General features: G+C 48.5%; 1 protein-coding gene and 1 non-coding gene across 2 annotated transcripts; both read right to left on the bottom strand.

Moving 5' to 3' along the window:
- Window positions 1-3,570: 3,570 nt before the first annotated feature.
- On the bottom strand, window positions 3,571-7,025 carry RPL18A (ribosomal protein L18a). Its single transcript, XM_024560788.3, has 5 exons — window positions 6,936-7,025; window positions 5,472-5,651; window positions 4,815-4,944; window positions 3,879-3,988; window positions 3,571-3,719 (listed from the first exon to the last, which is right to left on the bottom strand). The coding sequence occupies exons 1-5, from the start codon at window positions 6,951-6,953 to the stop codon at window positions 3,627-3,629; spliced, it is 531 nt and encodes a 176-aa protein (XP_024416556.2). The 5' UTR covers window positions 6,954-7,025; the 3' UTR covers window positions 3,571-3,626.
- Window positions 4,092-4,223, bottom strand: LOC112305281 (small nucleolar RNA SNORA68). The gene has a single exon (XR_002974810.1). It is a non-coding gene; the product is annotated as a small nucleolar RNA SNORA68 (small nucleolar RNA).
- Window positions 7,026-19,347: the final 12,322 nt, after the last annotated feature.

The following is a 19,347-nucleotide window of genomic DNA, read 5'->3' as shown; positions in this document are numbered from 1 at the left end:
CGCTGGGACACTGTGACTGTCACAGGGGCATTTGCTGCCAGCTGGCTTGCACCCTCTGCCCACAGTTTCTCTTACACCTCCATTATTTTTCCAGGCCCAGGCCCAAGACATCCTCCTGGGAAACCTAATGGGAAGCCTGGTCAGGTAGCTAGTTGGTTAGAGCCAGGGTTTCGGGTTCAATCTCCAGTCAGGGCACGTACAGGAAGCAATCGGTGAATGCATAGATGGGTGGAACAAACTGATGTTTCTCTCTCTCTCTCAAATCAATAAATAAAAATGAAACTGAATGAGGGATTGAAGTTAAACAACAATAAGAAAACCTGCTTGGAAAGGGGAAATCTGGGCATAGATTCCCTTCATTTCTGCAAAGCCCTGAAAGCAAATGAAGACATATGCAAATTGATGCCAGGCCACAGACTGACACGGCCCATTCACTGAGCACCTACTGTGAGTAGGGCCCTGCACCAGGCGCGGGGGACCCAGGTGGACCCATTTGGCCCCCCGGGGTAGGACACTGACCCAGCCAGCAGATGAATACCCTTCTCAGAAGCTGACGGATGACAAGAGCGCTGGTCTGGGGGTGACCTTATGTGGGGGCTCTGGGTGGGGAACTCTGGGGTGGCAATGGAGACTTACAGAAGAGAATGAGCCAGGCTGGGGAAGGTCCCTGAGGTGGGAAGGAGCTGGACAGAGAGGGCCACCAGGGACCTTGAGCCTTGGTGAGGTGTATGAGCTTAGGGAGACACTGGCGAGTTTGCAGCACACGAGAGGTCTGAGTAGGTCCTAATGGGGTGGGCCTGACTCAGGAGCAGGGTGGAGGGTGGGCCAAGGAGAAAAGGCTGTCTCTCCCTGAGGGCTCCCAGCCTTAGTCCAGGCGTGACACCTGGCACCTGGACATACCCAGGAATGGGCCCTGGGACGCCTCAGCACCTGAGGCAGTGGAAGGGTCCCCAGGGTTCGTGTTCTGTCATCTCTGTGCAGACCAGCATTCCAAGTGCCACCCCGCCTCATGGGCCCCTACATAGAAGGCCCATCTCCTAATTCCAGCCTTTTTTTCTCTGGGTGGTCCTGGTACAACGCCCTCTGAAGACTGAGGACTCAGTCCAGTGGCCCTCAGCTCCAGCCAGTGTCCCACCAGCCGCTCTGAGCAGAGCTTCGTGGGGAACTGCAGGTAGTGGTCATGTGGCAGGTCGTCTATGGGCAAACCGGTACAAGGATGAGCAGATGGGAAGAGTGGATGAAGTTGGGGAGCTGGGCTTACTATTCTCAGTTCCAAGGCCCTCAATAATGGGATTGACCCCAGCCCTTGGCTGGTGGGGGCAGAGCCCTCCCAACTGGTTCCCAGGCTGTAATGTGGATGAGACCTCAATGGAGCCCCAAGGTGGAGATGGGGTGCCCAGTGGGCCTTCGCGGGGCCCTGGACTTCACATTCCTGGTGGTACATCCTAGACTCTCAACCTCTGGCTTACCTCAAGCCTCCCAAGAACTAAGGGATCACCACTCCCACTTTACATAGAAACTAGGGCTTAAGAGTAGGCAGTGACCCCCCAAACCACCCACCCAGCCATCAGGGCCCACCTGAGGAGTGACATAGCAGCTAGGCAGGAACCTAAGCTCTTTCCACCTTGTTGCTCTTGTGTGTGGCCCTTCATGGCCAAGGATGATCACTGGACATTGGTCATTGTGGCTATATTCCAACTGGATGGATATTTCCTGGAAATGACACGTCACTGCTATTACATGGCCACCCCTAACTGCAAGGCACGCTGGGGAACTTTTCCTGGGCAGCATCCTATGGAGATCCAATTAGTGGAGGAGAGAAGGAATATTTAGGGAAACTAGGACTTTCTGCCACAAACACAATTAATGAACTCCTCAAGGCAAATATGTATTTGCAACATACATGGGGAGATTATTCCCAAAACTTTGCCCTACACGAGGACGTATAAAACCCCACAAGATTTACAAGCCAATAACCAGCAGCCCGGTAATGAGCAAAGGTCATACAAATCATTTTAACAGGGGGAGGGGGAGAGAGTATCTACTTCATAAAAACAAAAGTGAATCCTAGGATATGATTTTCTTCCCCCAACCATCAAGTTAACTAAGCCCACCAGTGCTGGGAAGGCTGGAGAAAACCAAGACCTCTTCTTTATGATGCTGGGAAGTGTCCTGGATATAGATTTAGCTATGGAGGATATTTTGGCAGCACCAAACTCAAACACCTGGCCCAGCAATTTCGCATTCCTACCCTGTGTGGTACAGACAATGGTGGAGGGATATTGACTGGCCATCACTGCCCTCTTCCGGGTCCCACAAGCTTACAGAAACTCTGCTGGGGACAGTGACAGAGGTGGTTCCTGCGCTTAGACTTAGTCTGGCAGGGGACAGAAAACCAAGTTGCATGAGTAGACGTGTGGCTCAGAAACATTACCGAGGCCGACCCAGCCATCGACAATCTGCAGAGAGCAGACCCAGCAAAGAGCACAGCAAGTGCAAAGGCCCAGAGGTGAGGAGTCAACTGTTGGAACAGCAGGCAAAGCAGCCGTGAGGGCCCCACAACCTGGGACCCAGAGGCTGCTTTCCTGTGAGAATGGCTGGCTGTGCACATGCTGGGCCCTGGGTATCTGGTCCCTCCAAGCACAGGCGGGTTTAAGTTGCTTGATTTCCGGGAAACCACCAGGGCAATCACGCACAGTACCTTACTCCCTGCGGGCAATGGCTGTCCCCCTACCCACAACACCCCAGGCCTGGTTGCCTTCTCCTGCCTTTTTGTGCTTGGGCCCCCTCCTGATGCATGGTGGCTCTCGCCCAGCCTGTGCCCACTGCTTGCACCCCAAGCATGGTTGACTGAGTACATTGGTAGGTGGCCTGGACACCAATGCTCAGAGGGTCCAAGGTGACACACCTCAGCCTCCTGGTTGAGGACTCAGCCAGGGTGGCATTAGCTTCATGCCTGGAACTTCCCAGGTCTTGAGTGGTTTCCTGGAGACAGATGCCCTCAAACACCCTGGGCAGGAAGAGGACAGGTTCACTCAAGGGGCCCCAGGATGGGAAGTAGAACTCAAGCACCGCAGGCTTGTGTCCCTCTTGACCACCATCTCGTGTCTCCTCTGAGGACCCTGGAACCAAGAACGAGGTTCTAGGCCAGGAGAGGGCCCACCCCAGTTCTGACTCCCCCAGGGTCCAGCTGCCACATCTTACCACCAGAATTTCAGGGAGAGGTGGAGACCCGTGTTTAATGAGGCAGGTGGGACAATTTGGGGGCCAAACCTGTGGCCTACAGTGTACCTCAAAGCTCATGAAGGGCTTGACAAGGCTGAAAACTCGTCCCTCTCATGCCAGGACTCCACCCATGACAGCTCCTCACCAGACAAAGCCCCAGGGAACTGAGTGGGCAGAACAGTGCTTGGGGCTGAAACCCTTACCATTCCTGGGACCCCCCTTCAGGAGATCTCACTGTGTGGGCTCTACTTGAGGAAGACCCCTCCCAGAGCAGAGAACTCATAGTTTAGCTGCGCCCTGTTGAGTTCTGCAGGGTGTGCAAAAAAAACAAGTCAGTCTGAGCGCCCCGGTTTTCCTGAGGAGTTTATTTGGGTAGACCAGGGGACACGGGGGCCCTGCATCTAAAAGAAGGTATTGGGCCTCTTGGTGGTGAAGCGTGGCTTGTGCTGGCGACGAAGGACCCGGTGGGGCAGCGGGAACTTGATCTTGGAGTCCTACAACAAAGAGAGGCAGGTGAGGGGGGGGGTGGAAGCCTCTTAACATTATCCTTTGAACGGTCTGCTGAAGTGGGGACAACTCCCACCAGGCTCCTGCGTCAAACCCGAGGCTGGGGGGAACCCACGTCAGCCCAGCAAGGGCCCCAGTGCACTCACATGGAACTGCTTGACTGCTGGCCGGCGGCACTTGCTGGCCGCAATCTCCTCCACCTTCATGATCTGGATGGAGTGGGCGCGGGCACGATGCCGGGCCCCCATGTCTCGGTCTGCAGGGAACGGGAGTGGGCAGAGTGAAGACGCAGTAGGGTCTACGGGTATTTCCCCAAACTCCAATCAGGTGCCTGCCTGGGGGACTCATCTGGCCACCAGGAGTGTAGAACCTCCCAATTCACTTTGAGGGGCACAGCCACAGCCCCCAAAGGCGACGAGATCCACTTGCTGTCAGCACCTCTGTTTAAACTGCTGCTACAACAAACAGCAGTTCTTGGGTTTAGGTGCTTGGGCTTTGGCCCTGACACATGGCCCACCTGGGAGTGCCTCGGGCCACTACAGGTCCCAACACAGGACAGGGGCTAGACACAGTTATGGGTGGGTATATCAGAGGTTGACCCCCAAAGGTCCACCTGCTGCCAGGTCCCAGAAAAAGATGTGCCTAGGACATCCTCCCCACTCCTGTCTCCTAAGCAAACACCCACCCTGAACATCACATCACCACCCCTGGGGCAGCCTCCAAGCACTCCCCAAAGCTTCCTGCATCTGCCCCGCCTCAGTCTGGGGAGGTGTCACACTGAGCTGCACATGTCCGTCAGTGCTGACTCTGAAAAAGGGAGGACCCACCCTGCTGGTGGCTCAGTGGACTGAGTGCCGGCCTGCGAACCAAAGGGTCGCTGGCTTCATTCCAGTCAGGGCACACGCCTGGGTTGTGGGCTGTGTCCCCAGTGGGGGATGTGTGAGAGGCAACCACACACTGATGTTTCTCTCCCTCTCTCCCTCCCTTCCCTCAATATAAATTTAAAAAAAAAAAAAAAAAAAAAAACCCTTAAAAATAAATAAGCAAAAGGAAGGACCCGGCTGGGGGCCACAGCGACTTACAGCACTGGGTGACGGCGCCTGCGGTGGTCAGGTCCCGGTACTCCCGGTACATGTTGTGGGTCCCACTGCGGGAGTCGTAGCGCAGCCAGATACCAAAGTTCTTCACCCGAAGAGGGGATTTTTCGAACACCTGCCAAGGAAAGGACTGGCTGAGGGGAGAGCAGTAAGGAGGTCTCCCCCTGGCCCCTACCGTCACTGAGCCAATACCTCTACCCTTGCTGCTCCGAGGACAGCTCCCAAACCTTCAGAGATCTAAGAGCAACCTGCCAACCAGCAATTTCCACAGCAGAAGTGGGGGAGGGAGAGCGGTCAAGGTTACTTCCCCTGTGGGGACCGGCATAGGTCCTGATTCTTCCCAAACACAACCCTCCAGGGACCAGCTGGGCTGAAAACCAGCTGCTGCCCAGTGCAGCCTTACAGTGTAGGTAGAGTCCAGCACCCATCATGGCAATGTGCCCAGGTGATCCAGGGCACCTACCACGCCACCCCCGGGTCTTGGGCTTTCTCATTAAGATCCCTGAGACACACCCATCCCATCCCACCTAGGACCCTGAACAGGACTAGGGATCTGAAGGGTAGTAACTCTGTGGGGCCAAGGCTGCCCCATGGAAGGTGTGAACCCACTGCAGACCTCACCCTGTCTTGGACACCCCGTACCTGCCCACAGTAGACGATTTCCCCTGAAGATTTCTTCATCTTCTTCAGTTGAGACACAAAGTACCAGAAGCGGGACTTGGCAACAACGTGGTTAGGTGCAAAGATGCGCATGCGGTAGAGGGGCGGTGTGTGGCACTTAGGGGTGGGCAGGCAGCGCCCCACCACCTTGTACTCTCGCAGCTGAAACAGAATCAGGAGTGAGGTGGGATGAGCACCCAGGCAACGCAGAGAAGCATCGTTCTTTCCCAAGCTTGGGGGTGACGATCAGGGGACACAGGAGGAAAGAGTCCCATCCCCGGGGCTTCCATGGGGAATCCAGGTGATTGTGGGTCACGCCACGCTCCAACCTTCCCAATAAAAGTAAAGGCTGCGTGCCCTTTGCCCTGGCTCCGAAAAGCTGGGAAGGACTATGACCCCCACTGTCCCACCCTTTCTCATTACACTTGTAGGAAAAGTGGAGACCTGAACCTGCAGTCTCAGGCTCAGAACAGCTAGGCAACCTCCTTCCTCCACAGCATCTCCGCAGCTCACAACACCTTGCCAAAGTTCTCTTTCACTCTGAGGCTCAGAGACAGTGACAAGCCTGGGATCTCACGGACCACTCCAAGCAGTACCAGGACAAGATTGCAGTTCCCTCTGCAGCCCTGGGCTCCCCGCACCGCTGCCATGCAACTTAGAGGTGCCCCAGTTTTCCCAGATGCCCAAGAAGATTTGAATTCCAAAACTTCCCTGTTTACACGGATGCAATGCCTGCCAAATGCAAGCCCTATGACACAGCACAAAAAGAGCCACCTACCCAAATGACTCGCCATCAGTTTCCTAAGACCAATAGCAGACAGCCCCAAATGCCACAAACTCGGCTCTTAATCCAACACATCGGGCTCGCGGATCTCTGCTCTAAAAGGGATCGACACGGACCCTTTCCCAGCGTAGATACTGAATCTGGAGACCTGTACATGACGCCTCCCGCCCTGTTTTTCTGCAGGTCCTACTTTCCACTTCTGCACCAGAGACCCTTTGAATTTGCCCGACACTTGCCACAGCAGTAAAGCTCGCACTCTCGTTGTCAATTAGAGTTTGTAAACAACTTCTATTTCTCAGTCATACAAGAAAAAATGGGAAAGTACTGCTTCCACCCACGTTCAATATGCAATTGATTCGGAAACTCGAGGAGCTCCGGTAACGCGCGTCTCCATATCGTGCAACGTGTCCCTTCCCCTAGAAAGGGAACCCGGCCTCCCAGACTCCGTGATTCCCGAGCCGGCCCGGATCAAGAACCGGCATCTCCACGCGGGACCCAGAATGGCCGCCATGTTGGCTGCATCTCTGGGCGCCCGCACGCGGCCACGCAGAGACCAGCGGGGAGTGCGCACCCTCAACGCAGCCTGTAACCGCCCTTGGACCCCCCCCGCATTCGGTCCTCGACAGGTTCCACAGCCCCCTCCCCTGTTATGGAGACTTTACCGTGCCCGAGGCCTTCATAGCGATGTCTCCGTGTGCGCCACCACCCACAAAAGGAAGTGTCCACCCTCGCGCAGCTGCTCACCAGGACTTTGTTTCCGGAAGTCCCGCCCTCTCGTAGCCGCGCATCCATTGGCTCTTAGCCGCTCACTCGATTAAATCTGTTTCTTCGTTGGCTCCAGATACACCAACCTCTTTACTGTTCCCCCTCCCTTTGCAGCTGGACTACAGTCCCAAGAGGTAGCGCGGCTAGTCCCTCCGGTTCCGCTGCGGCCGTGCGGCCCCGTCGGCGCGCGGATAGTGGTAGTCGCTCGGAGGGGCCTCTGCGCACTGGTGGCGTTCGTGTTCGCAGAGAAGCTTCTGTATAAATAGAACAGATCTCGGTGGGCGCGGTGTTTATTATACGATCGCAGCACTTTTCTGGGAGGTGTGTTACGTAGGTCTCGAGCCACGGACCTGAGAGTTTTCATTTTTAAAATGGAAGTAATACTACTCTTTTCCTCCTAGAAATGGGACAATAATGAGATGCGCTAACCCACGGAAAAGCCGAGTGCAGAGCGATGAACAAGAGCTAGCATTCATTAAGCGCTGGGATGCTAGTTGTTATTATGGGGACCTGGTCTGTATTTATTTTTATAAATGGAAGTTTGTATCTTTTTAAAAGGGGTCTTGTTTTTAAAAGGGGTCTTGTTTACTTATCTTTAGAGAGAGGGAAAGGGAGGGAGAAGGAGAGGGAGAGAAACATCAATGTGTGGTTGCCTCTCGCACACTTCCAACTGAGGGCCTGGTCAGCAATTGCGACAGGTGCCCTGGCTGGGAATGGAACCAGCAACCCCTTGGTTAACAGGCTGGCGCTCAATCCACTGAACCACACCAGCCACGGCTTGTTTGTGTCTCCTAGTAGCAGAGATTCAAACCCCATCTGCTTGCCTTCCGTGCAGCTCCTGGGGCATCGTGGGGGTGGAGATGGGGGTAGGGGCACTAGAACTGATCTAGGTGCAGCCCCCACCTTTGAGGGGCTCCTGCAAAGAGGCTCTCCTGGAGGGGAGACTGAAAATGGAAATGGAAAGAACCGCAAACAGCTCATGACTTCAAGCTGAGAAAGGATAAATTGGAAGGTTTATTTTAGGGAGGGGAGGAAGTTTTTGGAGGAGCTTACAACTGAGCCCAGTTAGTCTTTCTCTTTTTTAAAAAATTAAATAATAGCTTCATTGACATACAGTTCACATACCATACAATTCAGCCATTTAAATTGTACAATTCAATGGTTTTTACTACGATTTTTCCACAGACACATTCATATATTCAGTATCAATATGTGCACAGTTGTGCAACCGCCATCATAAAATTTAGAACATTTCCAGTATTCCCCAAAGAAACCCTCGCCCTTAGCCCTTAGCAGTCATTGTCCATTCCCTCCCCTTCCCAGCCCTAGGCAACTAGAAATCTACTTTCTGCCTCTATGGACATGCCTATTCCAGACATTTTACATGATTGGAATCAGACAAAATGAGGTCTTTTGTGATTGACTTCTTTCCCTGAACATAACGTTTTCAAGATTCATTCCCAGTGTTTCCCGGCTCAGTACCTCATTTCTCATTACTGCTGAATAGTATTCCATTGTATGGCTGTACAGTATCTTGTTAATCCATTCATCAGTTGATGGACGTTTGTGTGGTTTCCATTTTTTGGCTATTGCAAATAATGAGATACTGAAATTTGCATGCAAATCTTTGGCTCAGTGTATGTTTTCATTTCTCTCGGATGTGTAGCTAGGAGTGGAATTGCTGCCTCATGTGGTAATTCTATGTTTAACCTTTTGAGGAACATGTTAGACCAATTTCTAACATGCCTGCCCCATTTTACATTCCCATCAGCAATCTACAGAGGGTTCCAACTTCTCCACATCCTCATCAACATTTTTTATTGTTTGTCTTTCTTTTTATTATAACCATCCTAGTGGGTGGGAAGTGGTATCTTCTTGTGGTTTAGATTTGCTTTTCCTTGATGACTAATGGTGTTGGGCACCTTTTCATGTGCTTATTGGCCAAATGTATATCTTTTTAAAAATTATTTCTCTCCCTCTTTTCCTATCTCCCTCCTCTCTCTAACAATAAATAAAATCTAAAAATTTTCTTAATTTATTGATTTGAGAGAGAAAGAAACATCAACTTGTTGTTCCACTTATTTATTCATTCATTGGTTGATTCTTGTATGTGTCCTGACCAGGAATCAAACCTGCAACTTTGGTGTATTGGGACGATGCTCTAACCAGCTGAGCTACCCGGCCAGGGCCTCATAGATCTTCTTTGGGAAAATGTCTATTCAAATTCTTTGCCCATTTTAAGTGAGGTTTTTAAAAATTATTGAGTTGTAAGAGCTTTTTGTATATTCTATAGATATATAGTTCCTTATGTGATACAAGATTTGCAAACTTTATTCTGTGAGTTATCTTTTCACTTTCTTTAAAAATTAAAAAAAAATTTCCCCCTTTCACTTTCTTGATTGGGTTGAGACAGGGAATCCAACCGGTGACCTTTTGGTTCTCAGACTAGCGTTCAAACCACTGAGACGGAGCCATACCAGCCAGGGCTAGATTCATAATTCTTTTTTTTTAAAGATTTTATTTATTTATTATTAGAGAGAGGGAGTAAGAGGGGGAGAAAAACATCAATGTGAGGTTGCCTCTGGAGCACCCCTTACTGGGGACCTGGCCTGCAATCCAGGGATGTACCCTGCCTGGGAATTGAACTGGCAACCCTTTGGTTTACAGGCCTGCACTCAATCTACTGAGCCACACCAGCCAGTGCAAATGCTCCAATTTTGTTCTTCTCTTTTAAGGTCAGCCCTTGGCTGACATGGTTCAGTGGATTGAACGCCAACCTGCAAACCAAAAGGTCACCTGTTGGATTCCTGGTCAGGTCACAGGCCTGGGTTGTGGGCCAGGTCCCCATTTGGGGGCATGGGAGAGGCAACCAAGAAGTTTCCCTCCCTTCCCCTCACTCTAAAAATAAATAAAGTCTTTTTGAAAAAATCAAAAAAGGCTGTTATGGGTCCCTTGAATTTTCATATAAATTTTAGCATCACTTTGTCAATTTCTGTAAAGAAGTCCCTGGGAGTTCGATGGGGACTGCATTGAATCTGTAGACCAATTTGGGGAGGACTGTCATTTTCACAAGGTGACATCTGCCATTTTACTTTTGTTTTTCTACACCTCACGTCTTTTGTTCTTGTTTGTGTATTCTTCCTTTACCGCTTCCCATTGCATGGAGTAACTGTTCTCTAGTGTAACATTTTGATTCCTTTAATGATTTTTTCAATATATGTTTTTCAGTTATTTCCTTAGTGGTTCCTTTAGGGCTGAACATATACATTGTAACTTAGAATCTACTTTAGATTTTTGCTGCCTTGATTTTAATGGCATAGAAATGTGACTCCCGTATAGCTCATTTCCTCCTCCCCTTTTGTGCAGTTGTTGTTATTATTGTACTGTTATTGTTATACATACCACATCTGCATATGTTAAAAATTGTGCATTGTTATAATTACCACTTCATACAATTGTATGTTGAAGAAGCAAAAAATGGAAGAAGACAAGTACATATCAGTAGAGTTTGTTCTATTAATTTCCCCTTTCAACTTTCCAGTTCCCTTCATTAGTTTTCGTGGATGAGAGTTACTACCTGGTGTCATTTCCTTGCTCCAATTTAGCTTGGCTCCCTCCACTCCCTTGTGCTGTTATTGTCAAATACACATGTTATAAGCCCAACAATGTGATTAATATGTATTTTTATACAGCTGCTTTTTGACAAAAGGAGAGCAATGCATTTATGCTCTCTTTTATAATTACAGAGTTACCTTTATCTGTGGTTTTGCTCTGGCCTCTACCCTGCCCCAAACGCCCCAAACGCCAGCGGAGAGATGACGCCAACCAAACGGCACTGCCCGGAGGGTCCACCAGGTGGAAGCAGAGCCCTTGCCTGTCTCTGCCCGGCCTAGGCAGGTCGGGTGGTAGTCCGGACCCTTTTGCGGGGCAGCCACAGGTTAGAATCTCGCTGAGTGCATCGATGCTCTCGCCCTCAGTTTCCCCACCTGTAAGATGAGGCTAATGATAGTTCCCAGAAGGTAGGACTGTTGTGAGAGTTATTCATTTTAGTTAATTAATTAATTAATTATTAGATAGCGAGGAAGGGAGAGAGAAAGAGAGGGATAGAAACACCGATCGATTGCCTCTCCTACACGCCCTGACCCGGGAGCAAACCCGCAACTCTGACCAGGAATCGAACTGGCCACCTTTGCTTTTCGAGACAATGCTCAACCAACACCCAAGCAACTGAGCCACCCTGGTCAGGACTGTTGTGAGATTTAAATGGCCTATAATCTTTAGTACTGGGGAGGCAGGAGTGCTGCTCCTGCTGGTTGTGCCCCTCCCTTTGTGTGCAAACTCAGGGATCTGGGCCTCAGTTTCCCCAGGCTGTGGAGCAAACAGCTGGTGGAAAGAGGTCCTGAAAAGTTCAGGGCAGGGCCTGGGGCATAAATCAAGTGCCCCAGGGGAGGGCAGGAGAGGGGCCAAAGGAGGGGAAGAGGAAGAAGTGGGGAGGAAGGGCCCCAGCTTGAGGCCTGGCACTTCCATTTCCAAGGTCTGGGTCAGGGTAACTGGCCCTGCAGCTGGAAAGTTTGGAGGGATGTGTGTGTTCTGCCTAAAGTCTGCTTAACGAGATTTGTGTTTGTTTTTTTTTAATATTTTGGCTCCCTGTTGTACCCCCGACCCACCACCTTGCCACAGTGCACCTCCCTTCCACCCCGCCCAGCCTCCAGCCATGCAGGGATCCAAGCAGGGAAAGCTGGTCTGGGACCTCGGACCACAAGCCCAGCCTTCCTACTCTGCTCACCCCCTTTTCTGTCTTGCAGCCTCCATCCTTCCAGGGCTCACCTGGTTGGAGTTCTGCTCCAGTCCCTTAGTCCCCAAAATGCCTCCAAGCCACCCATTCCCCTGTACCCTTGTTACCACCCGACCCAGACGCTGGCCTCCTTTCTCCAATGATCCCTGCTCCCAACCCTCCCGAATGAGTCGATTCATTAGTTTATTCATTCCTTAAATAGCTATTGTGTACCAGGCTCTAGGGACACAGCCCTGAACGGGGCAACCAAAGACTCCAGCCTGAGGGGCTTAACATACGAGTGGGGTAAATGAACAAAAACAGGATATAAGAAAAACATGCATCTGGGCAGAGTGATATGTGCTAGGGAGAAAAATGAAGAAGGGGGGGGCCTCTGGTCCTCAGGCAGTGTCTCCCCTACCCCAGCCAGGGGCCACACCCCTTTCTCCTTTGCTCAGCCTAATGAGGGAGCTCCTAGAGCACTGTGAGACAGCGGGGAGCAAAGTATGCTGCAGCCTCTTTCTTCCTGTCACTTCACCTCCCAGCCTCAGTTTCCCCCTCTGTAAATGGGGATCATAGCACACACACCTCTGAGACTGTTTCAGAGGATCAGGTGAACTGCTACACGTAAGAGGCTATGGTTGCTCTGACCGGCGTGGCACGCTTGTCGTCCTGCAAAGGGAAAAGGTCACCGGTTCGATTCCTGGTCAGGGCACATGCCTGGCTTGTGGTCCAGCCCTATGAGAGGCAACTGATCAATATTTCTCTCTCTCTCCCTTCCCCTCCCTCTAAAAAAATGAATAAATAGATCTTTTAAAAAAGACGAAGAAGCTGTAGTAGCTGTCTGGTGCACTGCTGAGCTCCTGATATATGTCTGCTGTTGTCATTAACAATACGATTGTTTGGGTTCATGGTCAAAGTCCAAACAACCGCTCCAGTAGCTCCCACTTTCTCTCCCATCTTATGTGGTTACATATAGTTTCTTTTCTGATGAAACACTTACCTTTTAAATGCTGTGAACAAATACAAAATTCAACAGGCACAAGAAAACAAAAGATATAAACTAAGCCTCCCTCTTTTGCTGATCGTGGCTCCCCGGTACCCCTCCCCAGGGGCCACCAGGGGCACAAGTTATTCAGGTGTCGATGCAGACAGCGTCTACGCAGAGGAAGTCCACATCAGCTGTTCTCTTTCTCCACAAACGGAGGCTTCCAGCCCGGGTGGATGTGCACCTTGCTTTTTCCTTCACCAAGTCTTTCCATGTTGTCAGCATCGTGCTGCCTTATTCTTTTGCACAGTCGCCTACCATGTCGTGCTGAGAATGGCCATCGTTTACCCAGCAAGTCCCCTCTAGCTAGGCATTTAGGTCATTTCGGATGGTTGCTGTTACACAGAAGGCTAAGGTGAATAAATAACCCTGCATAGGTGTCATTCCTGGAAGGCTCATTTGCTTAAAGGAGACTTGCTGGGTCCCAGGGTAATTTCTTTAGTTCCCAACTCATCCACTCTGTAGAGCTGAGCCATTTCCACTCCTGACTGCAGCAAAGGAGAATTTGTTTCTACGGACCCTGAGAAAACACTGAGTTCTCACACTTTTCATCTGTGTCAGTCTGACAGGTGGAAAATGGCCCCTCGTTATTTCTTTTTTTCCCTCCTACCCACCATTTCAACTTATTGACGTATAATTGGAGTACAGTAAATTGTACATTTAAGTTTTTTAAATTTATTCTTCAATTACAGTTGACATACAATATTATACTAGTTTCAGATGTACAATACAGTGATTAGGCATTTATATAACTTACGAAGTGATTGCCCTGATACGCCTAGTACTCATCTGACACCATACGTAGTTATCACAGTATTATTAACTATATATATTCCCTATATTGTATTTTACATCCTTGTGACTGTTTCTTTTTAACCGACAATTGGTACTTCTTAATCCCTTCACCTTTTTCACCCAGCCTCAAACCCCTCCCATTTGGCAAATTTAATTTGTTCACTGTATCTGAGTTTGTTTCTGTTTTGTTAGTTCATTTATTGCTTTTTAGACTCCAAATATAAGAAATTGCACATACTTTAAATGCAGTCCTGGCGGGTGTGGCTCAGTGGATTGAGTGCTGGCCTTCGAACCAGAGAGTCACTAGTTCGATTCCCAGTCAGGGCACATACCTGGGTTGTGGGCCAGGTCCCCAGTTGGGGGCGCACGACAGGCAGCCACACTTTGATGTTTCTCTCCCTCTCTTTCTCCCTCCCTTCACCTCTCTCTAAAAAAAATAAATACCTAAAATCTTTTAAAAAATAAAATAAATGCCAACATAAACAAATCCACAAACAAATGTTGGAGAGGATGCGGAGAAAAGGGAACCCAGTGCACTGTTGGTGGGAATGCAGACTGGTGCGGCCACTGTGGAAAACAGTATGGAATTTCCTCAGAAAACTAAAAATGGAACTACCCTTTGACCCAGCAATTCCGCTGCTGGGATTACACCCTAAGAACCCTGAAACACCAATCCAAAAGAACCTATGCACCCCAACGTTCATAGCAGCACAATTTACAATAGCCAAGTACTGGAAGCAACCTAAGTGCCCATCAGCAAACGAGTGGATCCAAAAGCTATGGTATATTTACACAATGGAATTCTATGCAGCAGAGAGAAAGACGAAGCTTCTACCCTTTGCAACAGCATGGATGGAACTGGAGAGCATTATGCTAAGTGAAATAAGCCAGGCAGTGAGGGACAAATACCATATGATCTCACCTTTAACTGGAACATAATCAACAGAAGAAAAAAGCAAACAAAATATAACCAGAGACATTGAAGTTAAGAACAATCTAACAATAGCCAGAGGGGAGTGGGGAGGGGATAGTGGGGAAAGGGGATTACAGGAACTACTATAAAGGACACATGGACAGAATCAAGGGGGAGGGTGGAGTTGGTGGAGGGAGGGGGGTTCGGCTGGGGTGGGGTGGAGGGATGGGGAGAAAAGGCATACAACTGTAATTGAATAACAATAAAATTTTTTTAAAAATAAATAAAAATAAAATAAATGCACATTGTACACCGTTTTGACACAGGTGTAAATCTGGGAAACTATGACTATGATCAACATTAAACTGCGTGTTCCAGAATCTCATGGTGCTTCATTCACTCAGCGTGATGATTCTGAGAGTGCCCCCTGCTGGCGTGCCTACCGATCGTTCAGTCCCTTTTATTGTCGAGTCTATTCCATGGTGTGGCTGGACCACGGGTTGATCGTCTTTCACCTCCTGAATATTTGGCTTGTTTTCAGTTTAGAACTATTACAAATAACACCACTACAAACATTCACTTACAAGTCATTGTATGGACACCTGCTGTCATTTCTCTAAATACCTATGAGCGGCTGCGTCGTAAGGTAATTCTATGATTAAGAACCCGCAAAACTGTTTTCCACGGTGGCGGCACCATTCTGCATTCCCACCAGCATTGCATCGCCAACACGTTCTTGGCTGGCTTCCTAGTTTTGCCCAGTCTGGTGTGTGTGAGTGGGTATCTCACAGTGGGTTGGATTTGCCCTTCCCTGATGGCTACCGGTGTTGGGCATCTCTTCACGTGCTTGATGGCCGTTCATCTATCCTCTTTGCTGGAGGGTCTGTTCAAATCTTTGGCCCGTTTTCTTATTGAATTTCTTGTCTTTTATTCTTGAGTTGTAAGAGTTGTTTATATATTCCGAATATATGTATTTTGTTTGTTTAATACAGGCTTTGCAAATATTTTCTCCTGATCTATGTCTTGCTTTTCTGTTTTCTCAGCGGGGCCTTTTGAAGAGCACAATGAGATGGAGTGTAATTATTAACTTTTTCTAACTAAGAAAACTTTGTCTACTCCAACTTTGTAAAATTTGCTGTTATTATTGTTTTTTCTAGAAGTCTTATAAAGTTTTAGGTTTTACATTCAGGTCTGGGATCCATTGTGAGTTAATTTTTGGTATGGTGTTAGGTAAGGGGTTAATGTGAGCTGTTTTCTGTATGACGGCCAGTTGTTCCAGCACCATTTGCTGAAAAGACTTTCCTTTCCTCCATTTAATGGCCCTACTACCTGTGTCAAAAACCAACGGGGGAATACACCAAGGCTGCAGGTCTGATCCCCAGTCAGGGCACATACAAGAATCAACCAGTGAGTGCACAAATAGGTGGAACAACAGATCAATGTTTTCTTTCTCTCTCTCCCTTCCTGCCTCTCTCTAAAAGCAATTTTTAAAAAATCAACTGGCTATATTTATCTGGGTCTATTACTCTCTATTCTGTTTTATATCCTTCACCAATACCAAATTGTTTTAATCACTGTAGCTCCAAGACAAGCCTAGAAATCAGGTGGAATAAGTCCTCTGACTTTTATATTCTTTCAAGAAATCACTTTGATTATCCTAGGTGCTTTGCAATTCCATATACATTTTTTAAAGATTTTATTTATTTACTTTTAGACAGAGGGGAAGGAAGGGAGAAACAGAGAGAAACAGCAATGTGTGGTTGCCTCTTGCACGCCCCTCGCTGGGGACCTGGCCTGCAACCCAGGCCTGTGCCCTGACTGGGAATCAAACCCGCTACCCTTTGGTTCGCAGGCCGGCGCTCAATCCACTGAGCCACACCAGCCAAGGCACAATTTTGTATAAATTTTAAAGTTGGTGTCAGTGTCTTTCAAAAGTCCTGCTGAATTTAGATTGGGATTTCATTGATTGTAGATCGGTGTGGGGAGAACTGACATCTTAACAGTGAGTCTTCCAATCCATGAGCATGGAATATCTTTTCATTTACTTAGGTCTTCATGAATTTCTCTCAGCAATGGCTGTAGCTCGTAGTGTGGAGATCTTAGACTTATTTTGTTAGGTTTAACCCTAGGTATTTTACCTTTTTTTTTCCTGCTGAAAATGAGATTTCAAAAATATTTTCATTTTTCAATTGTTCAATGCAGGATGGAGCTAAAGTAGGTTTACAGTTTGAGTATGTGAGACACAGAGTTTATTCTTGTATTGTTATTTATTAATTATTGTATTATTTTCTGTACGAACAACTATAAACCTACTTTTGCCCCACACTGTATAAGAACATATAGTGTATAAGAATGCAATAGAATTTTGTATATTAACTTTTTAACCTGTGAACTTGCTAAATTCATTTACTCTAGTAGCTGTCTAGATTTCCTTGGGCTTTTTACATAAATTATGCATCATCTGCAAACAGGTAGTTTTCCTTCTTCCTTTTTGACCTTTAAGCCATTTATTTATTTAGCCCTCTGGCAGTGGCCGTGAGCTCCAGAACAATGTTGAATGGAAGTTGTAAGAATGGGTATCCTGTCTCGTTCCCAGTCTCGGGACACAATTCAGCCTTTCACAGTAAGTGTGATAACACCTGTAGATTCTTTAGGCAGATGCTCCTTATCAGTCGGAGGAAGTTCTCATGTAAATCTGATTTGCTAAATTGCTAAGAAATTTTTACAAATCATGAATAGGTGTTGAATTTTGTCAAATCTCTCCTGCATCCATTGAAATGATCATATGGTTTCCTGATCACTTTAATTTGCATTTCTCCTATTTTGAATGAGGCTTAGCGGTTTTTTTTTCTGGGCTTAAGGGGCATTTGTACTTCATTTTCTATGATTTCCGGGTTCATAGCCTGCAGAGTTTCTGGCATTTTATTAATGCTTTCTAAGGGTTGCTTATGTAACGGGGATATTTTTATCCATAATATAAGCTCAACTTTTTACCCATTTCCTTTGTTTACTCTTTGACTGAGCTTTTTTGCCAGCAGGAAAATTGGGAGTTTGTATCACTTTAGGGTTTTTTTTAAATTTAATTTATTTATCTTTAGAGAGAGGGGAAGGGAGGGAGAAAGCGGGGAGAGAGACATTGATGTGTGAGAGATACATTGATCTGTTGCCTCTCACATGCCTCCAACTAGGGACCTGGCCCAAAACCCAGGCATGTGCCCCGGCTGGGAATCGAACTGGTGACATTTCAGTTTGCAGGCCGGCATTCAATCCACTGAGCCACACCAGCCAGGGCTTACTTTAGTTTTTAATTTGCTCTCAGGCAAGTCCTGGGCTTTGCCTTCTCAGAAACTCCTCATGGAGCCTGCATGTGTTTTTCTCTGGAGCTGAGGGCCACCCGTCTTCACCCGGTTCCCCCCTGCTCATTCTCAAAATACTGTAGTGACCATCAGACCAAGTTGCCAGGGGCCTAGAGACTCCCTGTCCTTCCGGGACACAGGAGCCTCTGTCTCCCGGCAAGGGATATGTTTGCATTTCTCTCTGCTGAAGCCGCTCAGGAAGTGAAAGAAAAATACTAAGCCCCCACATAGCACTTCCTGCCACAAAGCCTCCTGTGGCTCCCAAGACACTAAGGACAAAACCCACACCCCTTTCTTCCACCCACGAGGTCCCTCTGCTGCCTTTAAATGAGTCTCTGCCACCCTGCCCTTCTCGGGAGCTCTCTGACCTTATCCGGCCCCCCAGGCTTTACCCTCTGCTGGAACACCCCACATGTCCACATTGCTCTTTGCCTAATCTTAACTATCCGTGGATTTTGGTATCAAAGTTGCTTCTTCCAGAAAGCCCTCCCAGACTCAGGGGGTCTCTCCTAGCAGCTTGCAGCTCTCACTGCAACAATTCATAGTTAATAGGGTTATTTATTGTCATCTCCTCCAGGAGACCTTCAGCGTATGAGTCAGTGTGTCTGTTCTGTTCCCGGCTGTGTCCTCAGTACCCTGCACACAGGAGGTGCCCAATGAGTGTCTGTGGATGGTAGAATTAAAGTCTACAAAATACATACCCAAGTCCTTTTGGGGCCAAGGCTTGTGATGGGATTACAGAGATAGAAGAGTCTCCTAAAATCTACCCCCAATTTTTTTCCCCTTTGTTTTAGTCCTCACCCAAGGATATGTTTATCAATTTGAGCGACAGAGAGAGAGAGAGAGAGAGGGAGAGACACAGTAGTGTAGAGAGATAAACACCAATAGATAGGTTGCCCCCTTTACACGCCCCGACCAGGGATCAAACCCTCAACCTAGGTGTATGCTCTGATTGGGAATCGAACCCACAACATTTTGGTGTACAGGACAACACTCCAACCAACTGAGCCGCCCCACCAGAGCATCTGCACAAACTTCTTTCTGGGATTCATATCCTATTGAAGACACTGGCCCAGGTCTTACCTGGGTGCTGCCCTGGTCTCCTGCTTCCTCCATTCACAACAGCCTCAGGGGTGTTAAAACAAATAAGCAATCGATCAGACCCTAATCCTGCTGCCCACCCTTTTCCCCCCTGTCTCCTCACCTCTTCCTGCCCTGTCAGCCTCCTCTGCTCCTTAAACTGCTTGACTCATTCACACCTCAGGCCTTTTGTGTGCGGAGCCCTCTACCTCAGACCCCAGCTGGGTGGGTCCTGGCCTCTGCCGAGTCCCACCAAGCCCTGGCCTGTGCCTGTCCTGTCAGCTGGTTTTCTTTGCTCTCCATGACGGACAGATGGTGAGGTGTGCCCTCTGGCAGGCCCAGT

The sequence above is a fragment of the Desmodus rotundus genome, chromosome 9, assembly GCF_022682495.2.
Source record: "Desmodus rotundus isolate HL8 chromosome 9, HLdesRot8A.1, whole genome shotgun sequence".
In the NCBI taxonomy this organism is placed as follows: Eukaryota; Metazoa; Chordata; class Mammalia; order Chiroptera; family Phyllostomidae; genus Desmodus; species Desmodus rotundus.
The sequence above is the reverse complement of the archived record's forward strand: the minus strand, read 5'-3'. Positions and strand labels throughout refer to the sequence as shown.